Consider the following 17,944-nt stretch of genomic DNA (forward strand, 5'->3'; position numbering starts at 1 on the left):
ATGTTGGTAAGAGAAGCACTTTTCCACCAAGTTTAGAAGTAACTTGAAATAAAAGGATGCCTAATTGCATTAGATTATGTGTCTCCAGGGAGAGTGTTAATTCCAAGGATAAAACTAATAAAATGGCCATGAGGATCTCTGCTTTCTCTCAGCTATTATGTGTCATCTCAGAACAAAGGTCTATATTAGCATTATACACATGTAATTATTTTGAATGTTCTTACAATCTTTAAATAATTTAGAAAAGTAGTGCATATAAAGGAATTTTCAGGACTATAGTTTGAGATTGCATGATTGAGTTTAGGGATTCCTTTATTTATTTTGTTTAAATCAGACACTTTATATTCTACCATTTCCATATTTTATTTGCAAGTTTGACTTTTGGATAAATAAATGTACTTATTTGATGACCAGATGAAAATATTTTAGAAACATTTTTGTTTATGTTCATGTGCCTTATATTTTGAGTTTTCTGAACCATGTTTATGTTTATTCATTTGTACTATATTTTCTAAATGAGTCAGTCATATTTTTATTTTTTATTTTTATTAAAGTATAGTTCTTTACAATGTAACTTTTGGGAATCAAGCTCTTGACACTAGAATCTCTAAATTCACAGTGGCTCAACCTGCTGCTTCCTTGGTGGGCTTGCTTAAAGGGAACTTAGAGATTTTCCCACTCTAAGAAGTTTGTAACAGCTTTGCTTACCCTCTTGTGCCAAAAGATAGAAACTAGAATTCAAATAATATGTGGGCAACAAATTCTTACTTTTAAGTCTTAAATTTTCCTTGGTGGGGAAAATATAGAAACTCTTCTTCTTTCCCTGCCTTTTGTTCAGAGATGAGAAGGGCTGTTATGTTACCCAGGAGGTAGGAGGCGTGAGGGTATTTGACTGAGTTGGAGTGCTGTGGGTGCCACTCTAGAGGGCTTGGGATGGTGAGAAGTTTGAGAATACTAACTCTGTTAGTCTGGTTTTTTTTGTTTTTGTTTTTTTTTTTTGGTTTTGTTTTGTCTTTTTGTCTTTTTAGGGCTGCCCTCATGGCATATGGAGATCCCAGGCTAGGGGTTAAATTGGAGCTGTAGCCTCCGGCCTACTCCAGAGTCACAGCAACGTGGGATCCAAGCCGAGTCTGCGACCTACGCCACAGCCACAGCCACAGTGGATCAACAACCCACTGAGCAAGGCCAGGGATCGAACCCGAGTCCTCATGGATGCTAGTCCTGCTGAGCCATGACGGGAACTCCTAGTCTGTTTTCTAAGTACTGGCTGCCATCAAGGAATTCTGCCATGTAGTTCACCTCTAACTTAAAATGTTTGCTTCTCTGAACTGGTTAGCTTTAGATTTATATAACAGTACACTATGCTTTGTAAGTGTAACATTGAGCTGGGAAGGGTTAATGAACTAAAATTTTAATGCACGTTCTGGGCACTTCAAAACCTCAATTCTTTGTAGTTGTGTAATTTTCTTTGTTCATTGTTTTGCATGATACAAAAATCATAATTTTGGATCTGAATGCACAATTTCCTGTTTTTGAACTAGCTTGTGGTATCATAAAGCTTTTAATTTAACTTTTAAAAAGCTAAAAAGCTTCTTAACGTATTGTAAAATTTCACCATCTTTAAAGTATTTTATAATTACTGCTGTCCTTTGATTTGTTTCCATTTATTTCTATTATCTTGCAGCATCTTTTATCCAAATTCTTCTTTCTTATAAATCTTGTAAGTAGGAACCAGAAGCTTCTCCTTAATTGCAGTCATGTTTTTATTTTTTTCATAATTCCATTAAAAATTTTGATTGTCATTGTCTCTTGTAGTTTTTGCACTTGGGAAGAGAAATATTCTGTGTTTTGAATGGGGAAGATTGTTGGCAAAAGCAAATTAATCTGCCTGAATCAGTCCCATTATTTTTGTACACTAGTCTGGTCATGTCATGAATTCCAGGATTTTGCACTAACTGTGTTTTGGCTTTTTTTTTTTTTTTTTTAATTTAAAGCTTTAAGCTTATTTTTATACAGATTTAGTGTTTGATTTGTATGCATTCTGCATGTAGTGTTTTTCAATTGTATTATTGCTGGATAGCTTTTATTCAGGGCTAAAAATGGCTCATGGGAAGTTGCATAAAGATTTATGCTTGACTCTGCATTCTGTTAAATCTAATATTACAAAATAATTTAAACATTTCATGTAGAGTGATAAAAGATTTCAGAGTGATTTTCAATTCACTGTGAAATCTTTTGTTAAAAATAAAAGCAACTTTCGAAGGGCTTCTGTTTCAGTGACAGCGAAATATTTCTTACCAATCCAGTTTTCTGATTTATCAACCTCAAGTTAGCTGCTGTCTGTGGTTGTTAAAATTCATTCTCATTTTGCTTGGTTGGGCGATTCTTTGGTGTGTGTTTTGGAGTTGGGTGGGTGGTGGGAATGTTCTCTCTTCCTCCCTACCCATTTCTTATCCTTACCTTGCCCTCTCCCTGAAGTTTACAACCTGGCATGGAATTGCCCATTCAGTTGCAATGTCTGGGGTAATGTGTAAATTGCAGTAGCTGTTTTTCTTATTGTTTAATAGGGAGAGGAAAAAAACCTGAGAATAAAAAATAGAAAAGCCAAATTCTGTGTTATATATCTGTATGTATAGGAATACAGATATATGCAAATGTACTCAATCAAAAATTCAGTTGAAAAATGCTTCTTGTAGAATCTATTAAACTGACAATACCACTGTAAATTGTTACCCCTTTTCAAGGTAGATTTCAGAGAGCCCTTTTTTAAAAAAAAAAAATTAAAGACATAGTTGCTGAACAAAAGCATTATTGGATTCTATTCAAGTAGCTATTAAATGACATCAACATTTGATCTTTGTGTCCAGGGTCCCATGAGCCTATTTGCATATCAACAAATATAATAAAACTCCTCCTTTTTTCTCCCCAGCCATTACAACACAAGCTAGCATGGAGTTTCGACGAAAAGGGTCACAAATGTCCACAGACACCATGGTTTCCAATCCCATGTTTGATGCAAGTGAATTTCCTGATAACTATGAAGCAGGAAGAGCTGAGGCTTGTGGGACACTGTGTAGGATTTTTTGTAGCAAGAAGACTGGAGAAGAGATTCTGCCAGCTTATTTATCCAGGTCTTAGTTTTTTTTGTTTGTTTGTTTATTTTTCCATTTATATAGTTGTGATAGTGAAACCCTATTGTAGCATGGCTGAAGTAGTAGGCTGAATTGATAAGTAAAATGTTGGTTTGAAATACCTGCAAATGTATGTAAGTAATCGACATTTTTGCTTGAATTCTTCCTTTTTTACCTAATGAGATTTGTTGAAGACCCTTAACAACCTTTTTATTTTAGGAGAATTATTTATTTCATCTTATTTGACTTTTATTAATTATGAAGAGATTTGGAAGGGCCACACTAAATTTTTAATACATTTTTACCACAGTATTAGACAATATGGATGGTCCAGAATGCTTATTTTTTCAAGTGAGTAAAGCCGTGTACCCAGGTAACACTGATCCAAGAGCAATAGGAAGTTGGTAGGAGAGAGGCACAGGAAGAAGCAGCATACGTTTCCCCTGGGGATTCAGAAAAGAGTTACAGAGGATTGGATGATTGTGTTGGACTTAGAGAAGTTGACTGGTGTTTAGACTATGGTAGCAAGTTGGGTAGGGTCATCTATCCAAATCTGTGACTTCAATCTTTTTGAATGGCTCTGCCATTCATTAAGTTGCTTATGCCAGAAACTAGGAATCATTTTAGGCTTCTCTAGTCTCCCTCTGTATCTTTAGTTGGTCAGCCAACTCTGCTACTTAACCCTCTTTATAATCTCTCCACTCTGTCCCCACCATGACACTTCAGGCCTTGTCACGTTTTCCCTAAATTAACTTGTAGTGGCCTCCTGTTTTCCTTGCCTCTGTTTTGCCTTTCTCAACGGATCATTCACACAGCTGCTAAAGTGATGCTAATGTCAATCAAAACATTCAAGTGTCTGTGACCCTCTAAAGTCAGGACATGCAGCAAGTTTTCATGAAGGGCAGAAACCAGGGGCTAGAAAATGTTCAAGGACCAAAACAACTTTCTTCTTTTCTGTTTCTCTGTCATCATGGCCTCCCAGAACTGCTTCATTTTCTCTTATCTGCAGACCACTTTCTTACATTGCAACATGCTTCTAAGTTCCTAATTTCCATGGCCTTGGTATAGGTGACCAGCAGGGCCAATTTTAGCATTCTGAATCCTAATTTCAGATTCCTGGGAAAGAGATCTGATTAATCAGCTGTCTACCTCTGGTCTAATCAGCTGCTGCTGTGAAGCCGGGTCATATTGGATACTGGCATCCCTTATGGTGGGGGCACATTTCTTAGGAGGGAGACGATGGATTGGGACTATACTCCAAACAGTATCAATAGCTGTAAGGGAGAGGGCTGTGACCATGAGCCTTCCATCTGGCCCATACAACTGGATGGTTGGTAGTATGATCAACCAAAACAACAGATTTGTGAGGGGGCCAAGGATGAACTTAGTATTGAGCCTATTGAATTTGAGGTGCCTGTGGGATATTTATCAACAAATATTTATTAAGTTCCTACTTTGTGTCAGGCACTGTGCTCAGGAAATACTAGAGTATCATCCATAGGCATGTCCTGTCCTCAGGTGTCCAGTATGCTTTTGACTGATAGATCTGGACCTAGAGACTGGCTTAAGTAGTGTTTAAAACCAGGTTAGTTGAAGAGATAGCTTAGAGAACTGAAGGGAGGATTGAATGCTTTAAAAAGGCAGAATAAGTTAAGACTTAGGCATGTCTTCTGGATTTAGCAATTGAGAGGCCATTGGTTATTTGCTGTAACATGGTTTTAGTTGAGTTCTAGAGAGAGAAGATAGATTGAAATGGCTCGAGCAGTGACCAAGAGGGGAGGAAGTTGTTTTGGAAGAGTTTTGTGGAGAAAAGTGCCTTATTGTCAGTAATAGAAGAGTATACCAGTACAGTTACTGTGTGTGTGTGTGTTTAGGGCCTCACCCATGACACATGGAGGTTCCCAGGCTAGGGGTCGAAGTGGAGCTGCAGCTGCCAGCCTGCACCATAGCCACAGCAACACCAGATCCTTAACTCACTGAGCGAGGCCAGGGATTGAACCTGCAACCTCATGGATACTAGTCAGATTTGTTTCCTCTGAGCCATGACGGGAACTCCAGTATAGTTACTTTTGAATGATGGAAGATTAAATGCTTAGTTCATTGAAGGTCAGGAGTGGATGTTGAGAGCAAGGTACATTTCTAAAAGGAATCTTAAGAGTGACCCACATATGATGAATACAGGGTTAAATGAGGTTTCCTTCTTTCATTGTGCCCCCAAAAAATAATAAGGGGGAGAAAAGACAATACACGCCTTTTTTTCCAGAAATTGTGAAATGCTAAAATTTTACTGACATGGAATTCAATTCATTAATTCCTCCAATTTACTGATAATTACTGCAGCATTTTTGTATTTAGTTAACTTCATTTGCTGGCACCTGTAACTGAGTTGCAAGGCTTAAAACATCAAAAGGTGTAATAGACATGAATCTTTTTTTTTTTTTTCTTTTCATTAGGAAGGGTAATTTGGTTCTTAGTGTATTTGATTCTGAATTGTTTTCACTCCAGTGATACCTTTTAAAGGATAGAAGTAGTGAAGATTAGAAATAGACTTTAAGATGACTATTTAGAAAATATTAATAATTATGAAAATGATCAGTAGTTTTTAAAAAATTTTTTTCTTGCTTTCCTAGATTTTACATGCTTTTAATTCAAGGTTTGCAGATAAATGATTATGTGTGCCATCCTGTCTTGGCCAGCGTTATTCTAAACTCCCCTCCTTTGTTCTGCTGTGACTTGAAAGGGATTGATGTTGTGGTTCCTTACTTTATTTCAGCTCTTGAAACCATTTTGCCTGACAGGTAAGCTATCCCCCAGTACTAATATGTCAGTTGTCAGTTTTGGCCTGGTCTGTTTTGGTGCTTCCTCCTCAGTGTCCTAATTTATTCTGTCCAGTTGTCTTCGTAGCCCAAGGGAACTCTGACCACATTAAATGAGTGTAGAACATCTAGACCCACCTTGTCCCTGAACTCCTTCAGTTTTGATTTGTCCACGGGCCTGTTGAATCTTGGCCTGGTCTAGAGGATAAGAGTAGCCCCAGTCCCGAAGTCTTTTACGGAGTAGGCCTTACATTTAAAACCAGTCAATCAGATACTAGTTTAATTCCAAAACAGTTTAACAGAGATTCTTACACATACACATACACAAATTGTGAATATAAACTCAGAGGAAAGTGGTTTCTGCATTCTTTATAAAACCAAACCTAGTACTTGCGAAAAATTGGCATTATGTATATTTGGCAATAGCTAAAAACATACTTTAGTTTGGAAATATTAATAGCTTTCTTTTTTCACCCCAGAGAACTCTCAAAATTCAAAAGCTATGTAAATCCAACAGAATTGAGAAGATCTTCCATTAATATCCTACTTTCTTTGTTGCCCCTCCCTCATCACTTTGGCACAGTCAAATCTGAGGTAAGTTTTTATTAAAGTTTTTTTTTAATTCTGTATTCTGTTTTGTCTGCTAATTCAAGCCAGATTGTATGTAAAAATGGAACAGGAGCTTTTAAACTTTTTTCCAGATTATTTCAAGTGAACTAACAAAGTTGATTTGTTGTAGTATTTCTTCTGTCCGTCAGCCTGCATGCCTTGGCCTGCCATTTCAAGTGGCGATGGGCTAGCGACATCTGATAACATGTATTGTGTGAGTTAGTGGTAGACTTAGCACAGTGGCTAATATTAGTCAAACTGAAAGCCGCCTTTGTTAGACTGACTGATGTCTTTGTCCATTGTGGTTCCTATATGGACATTGTCTACCGCAACAGACTATGTTGTTATTTGTTTCTTTCATAGGTGGTCCTGGAGGGAAAATTTAGTAATGATGACAGCTCTTCTTATGATAAACCAATAACTTTTTTGTCACTGAAGTTGAGACTTGTGAATATACTAATAGGTGCCTTGCAAACGGAAACGGACCCCAACAACACTCAAATGATATTAGGTTTGTGTTCACACTTTTTTTTTTTTTTTTTTTGTCAGTGAAAACCCAGGTACAATTGACCTCAGGCATGTCAAGGAGGCAGGAGTTAGTGATGGGAACCTAAGCATAATAGAGCCCTATTTATCCCATTGGAGGCAGAGTTTATTTGCTTTTGTGTGTGACAGCATTTGAAGGGGGCGAAATGGCATAAGGCGAGCATCATAGTTGTCTTGGTAGGTCATTCTGGCTTAATTTTATTTGTGTTCTCTATTTTTCTTTCCCTCTTGCCCTTCCTTTTTCCTTCTTTCCCCTTTCCTCCACTTCTTCTCCCCTTCCCTCTCTTCCCTCTCCTTTCTGCCCTCATTACTACTACTGCTTCTACCTCTTTCTCCTGCCCATTACAAGTGAAAATATTTTGAGTTGAGTGTAATTCTGGAAGCTTTCAGAACCCTGCCAAGAGGAGACTGAAGAAGCGCTGTTGCTGTGCCTCCTCCCTTTTTCCTTACTATTTCTTACTGGTTTTCTTTTTTTTTTTTTTTTTTTTTTTTTTTTTTGTCTTTTTTTTTTTTTTTTGTCTTTTTGCTATTTCTTGGGCCGCTCCTGCGGCATATGGAGGTTCCCAGGCTAGGGGTCGAATCGGAGCTGTAGCCACCGGCCTACGCCAGAGCTACAGCAACGCAGGATCCAAGCCGTGTCTGCAACCTACACCGCAGCTCACGGCAATGCCGGATCCTTAACCCACTGAGCAAGGGCAGGGACCGAACCCGCAACCTCATGGTTCCTAGTTGGATTCGTTAACCACTGCACCACGACAGGAACTCCTCTTATTGGTTTTCTAATCATACTGACTCTGTGTCTTAAATGGCTCCTCATCATTATAGTTGCTTTCATATTTTAAATCCACATCACTTCTCAACGTGATTATTGCAGCTCTTAACTGTATTTCTGTTTTTTTGGGGGCGGTTTTTGTTTTTTCAGATGTACCTGTGGCATGTGGAAGTTCTGGGGCCAGGGATTGAACCCATACCACAGCAGTAACCTGACCCACAGCAGTGACAATGCCGGATTCTAACCCGCTGAGCCACCAGGGAACTTCTTATTTTTGTCTTCTTTTTTGGCCATCACACCCCCTTCACCTCCCACCCCTGAGACGTATGGAGTTCCTGGGCCAGGAATCACATCCAAGCCGAAGTTGTAACCTATGCAACAGTGGTGACAACACTGGATCCCTAACCCACTGTGCTGGGCCAGGGATTGAACCTGTGTCCCAGCACTCCAGAGATACCACTGATCCCATTGTGCTACAGTGAGAATTCCTTTTTTTTTTTTTTTTTTTTTTTTTTAAATCAAAGCCAAGGGCATGGTCCTAGGTATAGGTACTCTGAGGAGAAAGAAGTGAATGGCATAGATTTTATCCTTGAGCAAGTCTCATTGCAGAGGTTGGAATACCTCACAGAGTTATCAGATAACAGCACAAGGTAGTGCTGCTTGCCTGTCATGTTGAGTAACCTCAGTGTTGAGAGAAAAGAAACCAAAAGAGCAAGGAAACTTCATAGGGGCAAGTGGAAGTTAAATGGAATCTTGTAGGGCAGGATTTGAATAGGTGCCAGTGGAAGTTAGGATTTCATTCCGGGCAAGGGAAAGACATGGCCAGAGAATTAGTGATGGCAGTAGTGGTTGGAGTGGGTAATCTGGAAGTGTAGTATGTTATGCAGCCAAGAGGGTGAATAAATAGGAAAGAGTAAATCCTTTCACTTTGGAAAGGAGTTGAAGGAACAGAGATTAAATATGAGAGAGCCTCCAAGTTGTGATTTTTTAGGTTGTTCAAATAACCTATCACTTGAAATCAGATAACTTCTACAACTGATAGAGTATTTTCATCTTGCTTTTACTCTTGTGCTGAAGAAGCTCCTATGTATGTGCCAAGGAAGAGTCCGTTGTCACTCTTGCCATATTTTGGCAAGGCTGTGTCTGTTCTGTCTTTACCTATTGTGCTTAAGAGCATTCCCCCACTGAAACGAGAAGCACTGTGCATTTTGTTTCTGTTAGCCTTTCTGTATATAAATTTGTAGTTGGCCTTCAGAATACACAGCCATGGGCAAGCCCTGAACCATTCTTAAAAAGCAGTTGGTCGGAAAGATATAGTTGTGATTTTTGTTCTGTTATTTTGTATTGAAAAAATCAGAGTGTGGGGAGTTCCTGTCATGGCTTAGCGGAAGCGAATCTGACTAGGAACCATGAGGTTGTGGGTTTGATCCCTGGCCTCGCTCAGTGGGTTAAGGATCCTGTATTGCTGTGGCTGTGACATAGGCCAGCAGTTGTAGCTCTGATTTGACCCCTAGCCTGGGAACCTCCATATGCCATTAGTGTGGCCCTAAAAAGCCAAAAAAAAAAAAAAAAAAGAAAAAAGAAAAAAATCAGAGTCTGGCTTTAAAAGCATTCCATAGTATTTTTCTCAATTTGTATTACCCTTGAAATTGAGATGTTTACATCTGGTCTTTCACACCAGTTTTAAAAAATACCTGAAAATGGTCATGTTTTTATGTAAAGCAAAGTTTGACCTTCATGTTTCTTTAAGAAAAACATTTCACAATTTGGGGAGGGCAGATCAGAATTAGGTCTTTTCTGACCAATTATTGGATTTATTAGTAATTTTATGAAAATTTCAGGAAAAGTCTGCTAAAATAATATTTTTCTCTCTCCTATTAGGCATTTTAGTGTTCTTATCATATATTTAAATGCAGTTTTTGTTTGTTTGTTTCAGGGGCAATGTTAAATATTGTTCAAGATTCAGCACTTTTAGAAGCCATTGGTTGCCAAATGGAGATGGTAAGAAGCATACAGCATGTAATTTGTTGGAGAATATCAGCTTCTGTTTTTATGTAAATTATATTCCAAAGTGTCTGTCCTTGTGATTTTTAAAGGCATTTGTGTATAATTTCAGAAGGATCCTTTTTATTTTTTTTAATTAAAAATTTTTTTAATTGAAGTACAGTTGATTTAACAGTGTTGTGCCAATTGCTGCTGTACAGCAAAGTGACCCAGTCATACGTATGTATACATAGAAGGACCCTTTCTAAAATGCTATCTGTTCTGAAGTTTCTTACCTTTCAGTGCCTCATCAGGTCCCTGAGAGATTCTGCATGAAAGAAACTCTAGCTATACACCTTTTATTCCTGGACAGTGTCTACTTAAAGCTCTTATTCTTTTGCTATGTTGGTGAACTGGCTTGAATAATCTAGAAAAAGCCCCCTACTCTATAATACCGTGTGCCCTTCAAAGATCTAATGTTGGCTGTAGGCAAGCATCTGGTTTATTCTTTTCTATCTCATCAGCTTTTTCTGGCCCCTCTAGACCAAATTTTTAAGACCCTAAAGCACCACTGTTTCTAAATAAAAACAGTGTCCTCTGCTTCTGTCTTCAAGATACGGAATCTCTGTATGTGGAATAGAGGTGGGGTGAGGGAGAATTAATAAAGTGGCAGATGTAGGAAAGGTGATCAGATTATTATTAGGGAATTATGTTCATGTCCCAGTAGTTGGTTACTAACCATTTGGATAAAGTGAATTGTGTTTGTAGGGAGAAAAAAATGAGGGAAATCTTTAGCAGATACCTTTGTTAGCTCCTATGCATATGGGAGTTATACTAATCATTTATTTTATTATTTGTGTTTTATGATACAACTGAATGTGAAAGTTACCATTGTTTGCTTATTTGTGTGTGTGTGTTTTTTTTGTTTTTTGTTTTTTGTCTTTTTGCTATTTCTTTGGGCCGCTTCCACGGCATATGGAGGTTCCCAGGCTAGGGGTCGAATCAGAGCTGTAGCCGCTGGCCTACGCCAGAGCCACAGCAACGCTGGGTCCAAGGTATGTCTGGGACCTACACCACAGCTCATGGCAATGCCGGAACCTTGACCCACTGAGCAAGGGCAGGGATCCAACCCGCAACCTCATGGTTCCTAGTCGGATTCGTTAACCATTGCACCACGACGGGAACTCCTTTTTTTTTTTAAAGATTGTGTTCCTGTTCTGAAGTTTTGCTTGGGAGGCACTAGGGTATTTCTTTAAGAACCCAGACTTATTAGCTAGTGAAGATTAGTGAAGATGGAAGATGGCCCTTTTAAACAATAGCAGAGAACACACCAATAAAGGGTGTTTATACCATTGATAACCTCCAGTAAAGGGTGTTTTAAAAACACCACAGCAGATTCAGTCTTTTGTCATTTTTATCTGGTATCAGTTTTTGCTGTTTGGCACGTTCTGTTTTATCAACATGGCTTTTAATGATTAACCTCTATTTGTACTTGTGAACTATGGATGTAATTGTCAAATATTTTATTCATTTTTATTGACTAGGGTGGTGGAGAAAATAACTTGAAGAGTCATAGTCGCACTAATAGTGGTATTAGTTCAGCAAGTGGTGGAAGCACAGAGCCCACAACTCCTGATAGTGAAAGACCTGCTCAAGCTCTCCTAAGAGATTATGGTAAGTCATGTTTTTTTTTTTTTTTTTTCTTTTTTTGAAAAAATTACTTTTAATGCCCAGATATATAAACCAAACCAAACAAAAATTTAGACAAGATTTTAATGTTTGTGGTTTTTATGTATTTAAGTATAATAAGAATCTAAAACATTAAGAAAAAGAAGTCTTTTAAATTTAGCTCTACAGCTTTTAGTAGTTAGATTTTGGGTGGTTTCTTAGATTTTATAAATTATTTTAATGTGTGGTTAGGAAACATTTCTGGACTCTGTAGTAGGTGCTAGTAATACAGAGTCAAATAGGATTTAGGCTTTGCCTCAGAGTCAGCCAGTTTATCAGTTAGTACAGTGTAGTAAGGGTAAGTGATGGTTTATACATGAAATGGTAACCCAGAGGAGAGTCCGTCTTTGTGTTTAAAGCCCACATACCCTACTATATCTGGTTAGATTCTTTAGTCACAAAGAATAAGAAAGAATAAGGAAATGCTTGCCAGTAGAGCATCCTATTCAATGATGCCCTTTACCCTGGGTAGTTACTTTATGGGTTCTCTGAGTTTGTGGGTGCCTTTAGTTTTTATACATAAATACTGATGGTATATTGAATCTGTGAGAAATAATTCAACAGTAGATTGGAATGAAATCTAGCTCCTTAGATATGAGTTTAATTTTTTAAATTTTCTGGAGAGCTCATGACCCTGGGAGTCCAGGCATGTTTCCGTGACTTAAGTTTGCTCTAAGTATCCTTGAGCATGTCACATACATAAGGTCTTATGTGGCTATTTGACATTTAAATTTTGCATTTATAAAGAAGTTATTTAAATTGTTATCTTACTCATTATTTTTATGGATTTAAGTTTACTTTAGGTGAAAAATTTTTTTTCATGCTTCTAAGATACGTTTAAACTAAAGCAATTTTTGCATTATTATATGTGTTCTAATATAAATGTTTGAAGTGGTTATTGTTTGTTTCAGTATTTCGAACTGGTGTTAGTTCTGCTTGTAATGTCATAAAATATTTTTTACTAAGAAATCCAGATTTGTGTTAGTGTTGCATGAATGTCTCTCTTTAATGATCATTCCTTTTTCTGTTGTCACTGCCCTCTTTCTGATAGGATCGACAGGTATAATGTCCCTAAAGCTTCCTTTATAAATTCAATTTCATTTGTCCTAATTTATTATTAACTAAGTAGTAAATACTTTTAAATATAGAATTGGAGGCTAAATAAAAACACAGTGACTCAGTTATTTAAATTTCTTTAGAGGTATTAAAGTTGTCCTAGAGAATTAAATGTTAGAATGTGTTTGAAAAGGCATTGCATGTGACTTTGGGTGGCTTAAACCCTGAAAGTAATTTTAAAAGATGCTTTAGGATAATTTCCAGCATCTGAGAAGATTCTAAAATTTGAATTTATTTCTTCTCTGAAATTCCAAGGAAATAATTGATAGCCTTTTCATTGTTTTGTTTTTTTTTTAATGTGACTCTGTGAATTAACTTAGAAATTTTAAGATTTACACTGATGCAAGAATGATACTGAAACTGCCAAATCCCAGTGGATGTCTGTATGAGAATACCTGAGCTGGGAGCTAGAAGCTGCTTTGGTCCAGTGTATGTGCCCTAAGCACTGTTGTTGAGTGAGGCTTGATGCTCAAGCCAGTGGGGCGGGGAGCTGTAGCACTGTGTGGGTGCCCGTCATGCTCACTGTGGCTGCTGTGGTCTGTACCTGGTGGAATGCTGTGCTTCTCGTTACTAATGCTTAGTTGTTTTCCCTCCCTGTTGGATGTGGCATTGGGGTTATATCCTAGCTCTTAATACAGATTCAGCTGCTGGGCTCCTGATTCGCAGCATTCATCTCGTCACCCAAAGACTCAACTCCCAGTGGCGGCAAGACATGAGCATATCACTGGCAGCTCTAGAGCTCCTCTCTGGCCTGGCCAAGGTGAGAACATTCCTTTTATTTTAGCCCAGCAGCCTTGGACTGTGGCTCTTTTTTCTGTATCTTCTGACCCCTTCGTGTGTAGGTGTTGCAAATGTCGGTTATACTCAACATAGTTTATACTATGTTGTATAAAATGTGCAAAATGAGCCTGACTTCTCACTTCAGTCACTGAGTGAGATTTTACAAAATGATCTTTACTTTTTTGTTTAATAGGTTCAAGGAGTGCGGATGACATTTTTGCTGTTAAATTAAGGGGAAACATTTCAATACTTGCTATTTATTTATTTGCACATAATAGTAGAATACCTATTGATTTTGTATTTGCTTGTAATACCCTTAAATTTTCAACGTGATATTTTATGCCATTATGAGATGATCTAATTTTAATGAACAAATAGAGATTTAGTAAAGAAAGAAAAGCTTATCTTAAAATATGCCATTTGGAACTACCTATGACTCTCCTGTTTTCTGTTATCACAGATAAGTGAAAATTGGCTCTACTTTCAAATTTCTTTCATGGATCTTATTTCAGTTTTGTGCAACCTTAGAGCCCGTTTGCATTTCTCTAAGTGTTTGTTTTTTATTTTTTAATTGAGGTGAAATTCACGTAACATAAATTCAACTGTTTAATAGTGAACAACAATTCAGTGCCTATTAAGTGCTTTCACAGTGTTGTGCAACCATTACCTCTGTCTAGTTCCAAAACACTTAGCACCCCCAAAAGAAACCCTATACTCAGTAAGCAATTGCTTCCTGGTCTCCCTTTCCCCTAATGCCTAGCAACCATCAATCTATAGTCTGTCTCTATGGATTTACCTGTTCTGGATATTTTATATAAATTAAAATGTGACCTTTTGTATATGGCTGCTTTCACTTGATATGTTTTTGAGGTTCACTTATGTTATAGCCTATGTCACAGTTTCATTCCATTTTATGGATGAATGATGTTCCGTCATATTTATGTACCAGTTTGTCTGTCTGTTCCTCTGTTGCACATTTTGGCTATTATGAACAGTGCTGCTGTGAACATGCAGGTACATGTATTTATTTGAATATCAATTTTTGATTATTTTGGGTATATACCTAGGAGTGGAATTGCTGGGTCATATGGTAATTCCATATTTAACTTTTTGAGGAGCTGCCAAATTGTTTTCTACAGCAACTGAATCAGTGTACCTTTCCACTAGTCATATAGGAAGGTTCAGCTCTCTCCATATCTTCACTGACATCAAGTATTATCTGTGAAATGGGAAGGATTGTCTTGTGTATAACACCTGGTGATGTGAGGATGAAATGAAGTGAAATATGTAGAACACTTTGTAAACACAAAAGTGTTATATACAGGTAAGGTGATATTGTCTGAGAAGATAAAATTCCAGCCCCCATTTTAGGTAACGCTTAGGTAAGGCTGTGACTCACCTAAGTCATGAGAGACAAAATAGGCAAAAAACCTAAGACCTTCTCACCACCACTTAGAGTTTACCTCACAGATTCTCAGGAATAGGTGTAATGGCCATAGTTTGTGAGGAGCAGTTGATGCAGGAGGTAATAACAGCCATTTGTGAGATGTGCAGGACCGTGCTTGTCTTTGAGGGCAAGGTACTGTTGCCTGTGACCTTCAGTGCACTCTCAGTAGTAGGGGTAATTGGTCCTAGATGGAGTGCTCTCCGGACCTAACGAATTATAAAGGGCTTATACGACTTGATTTTAAGACTTACCATAAAGCTGCAATAGTCAAAACAGTTTGGTATTGGAATAAGGATAAACAGACAGATCAGTAGAATAGTATAGGGAGTCCAGAAGTAGATCCACACATGTATGGACGTTCAATTTTTGACAAAGGTACAGTGATAATTCAAAGGATAAAAGATAGTCTTTTCAGCATTTGGCGCTGGAACAATCAGATACTCATATACAAAAAACTCCTTTGATTCATATTTTGTGCTGTGTACAGAAATTACCCCAAAATGGATTGTAGACCTAAATATAAAACTTAAATTCTAAACTCTAGAAGGAATCATGGGAGAAAATTGTTGTCAGTTGTACTAAGATTTGGGTTATACAGAGATTTCTTAGATATTATACCATAGAGGAACAAACTTTTAAATCTGACTTTTTAAAAACTAAAACCTGGAGCTCCTGCTGTGGCACAATGGGATCGGCAGCATCTTGGGAGCACTGGGAAGTGGGTTTGATTCCCGGTCCAGCATAGTGGGTTAGGGGTCCGGCGTTGCCACAGCTATGGCTTAGGTTGCAGCCACTTCTCAGATCTGATCTCTGGCCCTGGAGCTCCATATGCCACAGGGTGGCCAAAAAAAAAAAAACCTAAAAGCTAATGGTCTTCAAAAAATGCTGTTAGGAGAATGAGATGACAAGTCACAGATTGGGAGAAAGTTTTCCAGAGAATGTATGTGATAAAGGACCTATATCCAGATCATGTAAAGAATTCTCAAAGCTGAGTAATAACCTTTCCTTTTGGTGATGTGCAATATGGTGATGAAAATTTCCAAGAAAGGGATGCTTGTTGTTGATGGCTTTTTCAGAATTAAACTGAAAGAGTTCCTCACTCAGAGACTTGCCAAAGATGACTACTCTGGAATTGAGGTCTGAATTATACCAACCAGGACAGAAATCATTACCTTGGCCTCCAGGATGCAGACAGAATGTCCTTGGTGAGAAGAACCTGTGGATCCTGGAATTGACCAACGTAGTTCAGAAGAAGTTTGGCTTCCCTGAAGGCTGTGTAGAGCTTTTCCTGGAAAGGTGGCTGCCAGAGGTCTGTGTGCCTTTGTCCAGATGGAGTCTCTGCATTGCAAACTCCTAGGAGGGCTTGCTAGGCAGAGCCCTACTATGGGATGCTGCAGTTCATCATGGAGAGTGGGGCCAAGGGCTACAGGATCATGGGTGTCAGGGAAACTCCAAGGACAGAGGGCCAAATCCATGAAGTTTCTGGATGGTGTGATGATCCACAGTGAGGATCCTGTTAACTACTACATTGATACCGTCATGTGCCACATACTACTCAGATATGCTGTGCTGGGCATCACAGTGAAGATCATGCTGTCCTGGACCCAAGTGGTAAGACCAGGCCTGGGAGCCAGTGGACCCCTGGCTCTGACCACATGAGCACTGTGGACCCTAAAGATGAGATATTATCCACCATTTCCATCTTGGGACAGAAGGTTAGGAAGCCAGAGCTGTCTGTCCTGCCCTAACCAGTGCCCACTGCATAACAGGGTCTCCTTAGCACCTGGATCTGGAGGTGCCAAGATAATACAGCAAACAACCCAATCTTAAAATGGGCAAAAGCTTGAACAGGTATTTTGCCAAAGAAGATATGCTGATGGCAAATAAGCACATGAAAATATGCTTATTATCATTACTTATTAGGGAAATGCAATTAAAACCACTCCCTATCTGTCAGGATGGTTCATATTTAAAAGACTGACTATACCAAATGTCTGGTGGTGATAGAGAAGAATTGGAACTCATGTACTCTTTGTACTGTTGAAGGGAATGTTAATCAATCCAATTGTTTTAGAAAACAGCTTGGTGGATCCTTAAAAATTAAATTTACATCTATCGTATGATCCAGTTAGTCCACTCGCAGGAAATAAGAGAGTATATGTCCATACAAAAACGTGTATGTGAATGTTTATAGCAGCTTTATTTGTAATATTCAAAAGTTGGAAACAATTCAAATGTCCAGCAGGTGACTGGATAAATGAGTTGTGGTATATAATCCATATAAGGGAATACTAAGCAATAAAAAGGAATGACTGATTGATACACCCAAAAATGTGGATTAATCTCAAAATGATTATGCTGAGTAAGAGAAACCAGATTTCCCCCTACTCCATGGTATAGTATTCTGTGATTTTATTTAAATAAAACTCTAGAAAATGCAGGTTAACCTATAGTGACAGAAAGCAAAGCAGCAGTAACCTAAGGAGGGGCAAAAAGAAGTGGAAGTATTACAAAGGTGCCTGAGGAATTTGCAGGATGATGAGCATATCTGCCATCTTGATTGTGCTCATAGTTCATAGGTGTATACCTATGCCAAAATTTATCAAATTGTATATTTAAGTATGTGTAATTTACCTCTGAGCAGCTGCATGGAACTTTGTACCCCTTAGAGATCACTGTGGGGTTTGGTTAGGGGGCTTTAGAAACGTGCACGTGTTCCATTGCCAGCCATTCTTGTGATCTGTGGCAGTAATGAGTAGGTGCACCCCAGGAGTTCGGGTTTTAGAGCATGGAAAATGAAATACTGCGTTAGAATTTGAAAAATGCCCTCTATTTTTATTATAGAGTAGTATACGGTGGTATCGCTGAAATATTACGTTCTTCTATATAAATAATATTTTAAAAGTCAAGGCTTCCTGTGGTGTGTCACATTATCAGAAAGGCTGAGCCTCAGTGTAGAGGCTCTGAAAAGGTACAGTGGTTTCTGGCTAACTGTGTTCCCCATACAAATACGCTT

General features: G+C 38.2%; 1 protein-coding gene and 1 pseudogene across 7 annotated transcripts in view; both read left to right on the forward strand.

Annotated features, from left to right (window-relative positions):
- The window catches only part of RALGAPB (Ral GTPase activating protein non-catalytic beta subunit), a 99,148-nt gene that overhangs the window by 40,456 nt on the left and 40,748 nt on the right, over positions 1 to 17,944 (forward strand). The window contains exons 10-18 of one of the 7 annotated variants that reach the window (XM_021078132.1): positions 1,685 to 1,720; positions 2,930 to 3,131; positions 5,762 to 5,929; positions 6,427 to 6,541; positions 6,920 to 7,067; positions 9,811 to 9,875; positions 11,402 to 11,531; positions 12,637 to 12,645; positions 13,328 to 13,461. In XM_021078132.1, coding sequence (XP_020933791.1) covers positions 1,685 to 1,720; positions 2,930 to 3,131; positions 5,762 to 5,929; positions 6,427 to 6,541; positions 6,920 to 7,067; positions 9,811 to 9,875; positions 11,402 to 11,531; positions 12,637 to 12,645; positions 13,328 to 13,461 — 1,007 coding nt within the window. The remainder of the gene's footprint in view (positions 1 to 1,684; positions 1,721 to 2,929; positions 3,132 to 5,761; positions 5,930 to 6,426; positions 6,542 to 6,919; positions 7,068 to 9,810; positions 9,876 to 11,401; positions 11,532 to 12,636; positions 12,646 to 13,327; positions 13,462 to 17,944) is intronic. The other 6 variants (XM_021078135.1, XM_021078133.1, XM_021078137.1 and 3 more) reach the window with 6 other exon arrangements.
- LOC110257471 lies at positions 13,468 to 17,940 on the forward strand (annotated as a pseudogene).

This window comes from Sus scrofa, chromosome 17 (genome assembly GCF_000003025.6).
Source record: "Sus scrofa isolate TJ Tabasco breed Duroc chromosome 17, Sscrofa11.1, whole genome shotgun sequence".
NCBI lineage: Eukaryota > Metazoa > Chordata > Mammalia > Artiodactyla > Suidae > Sus > Sus scrofa.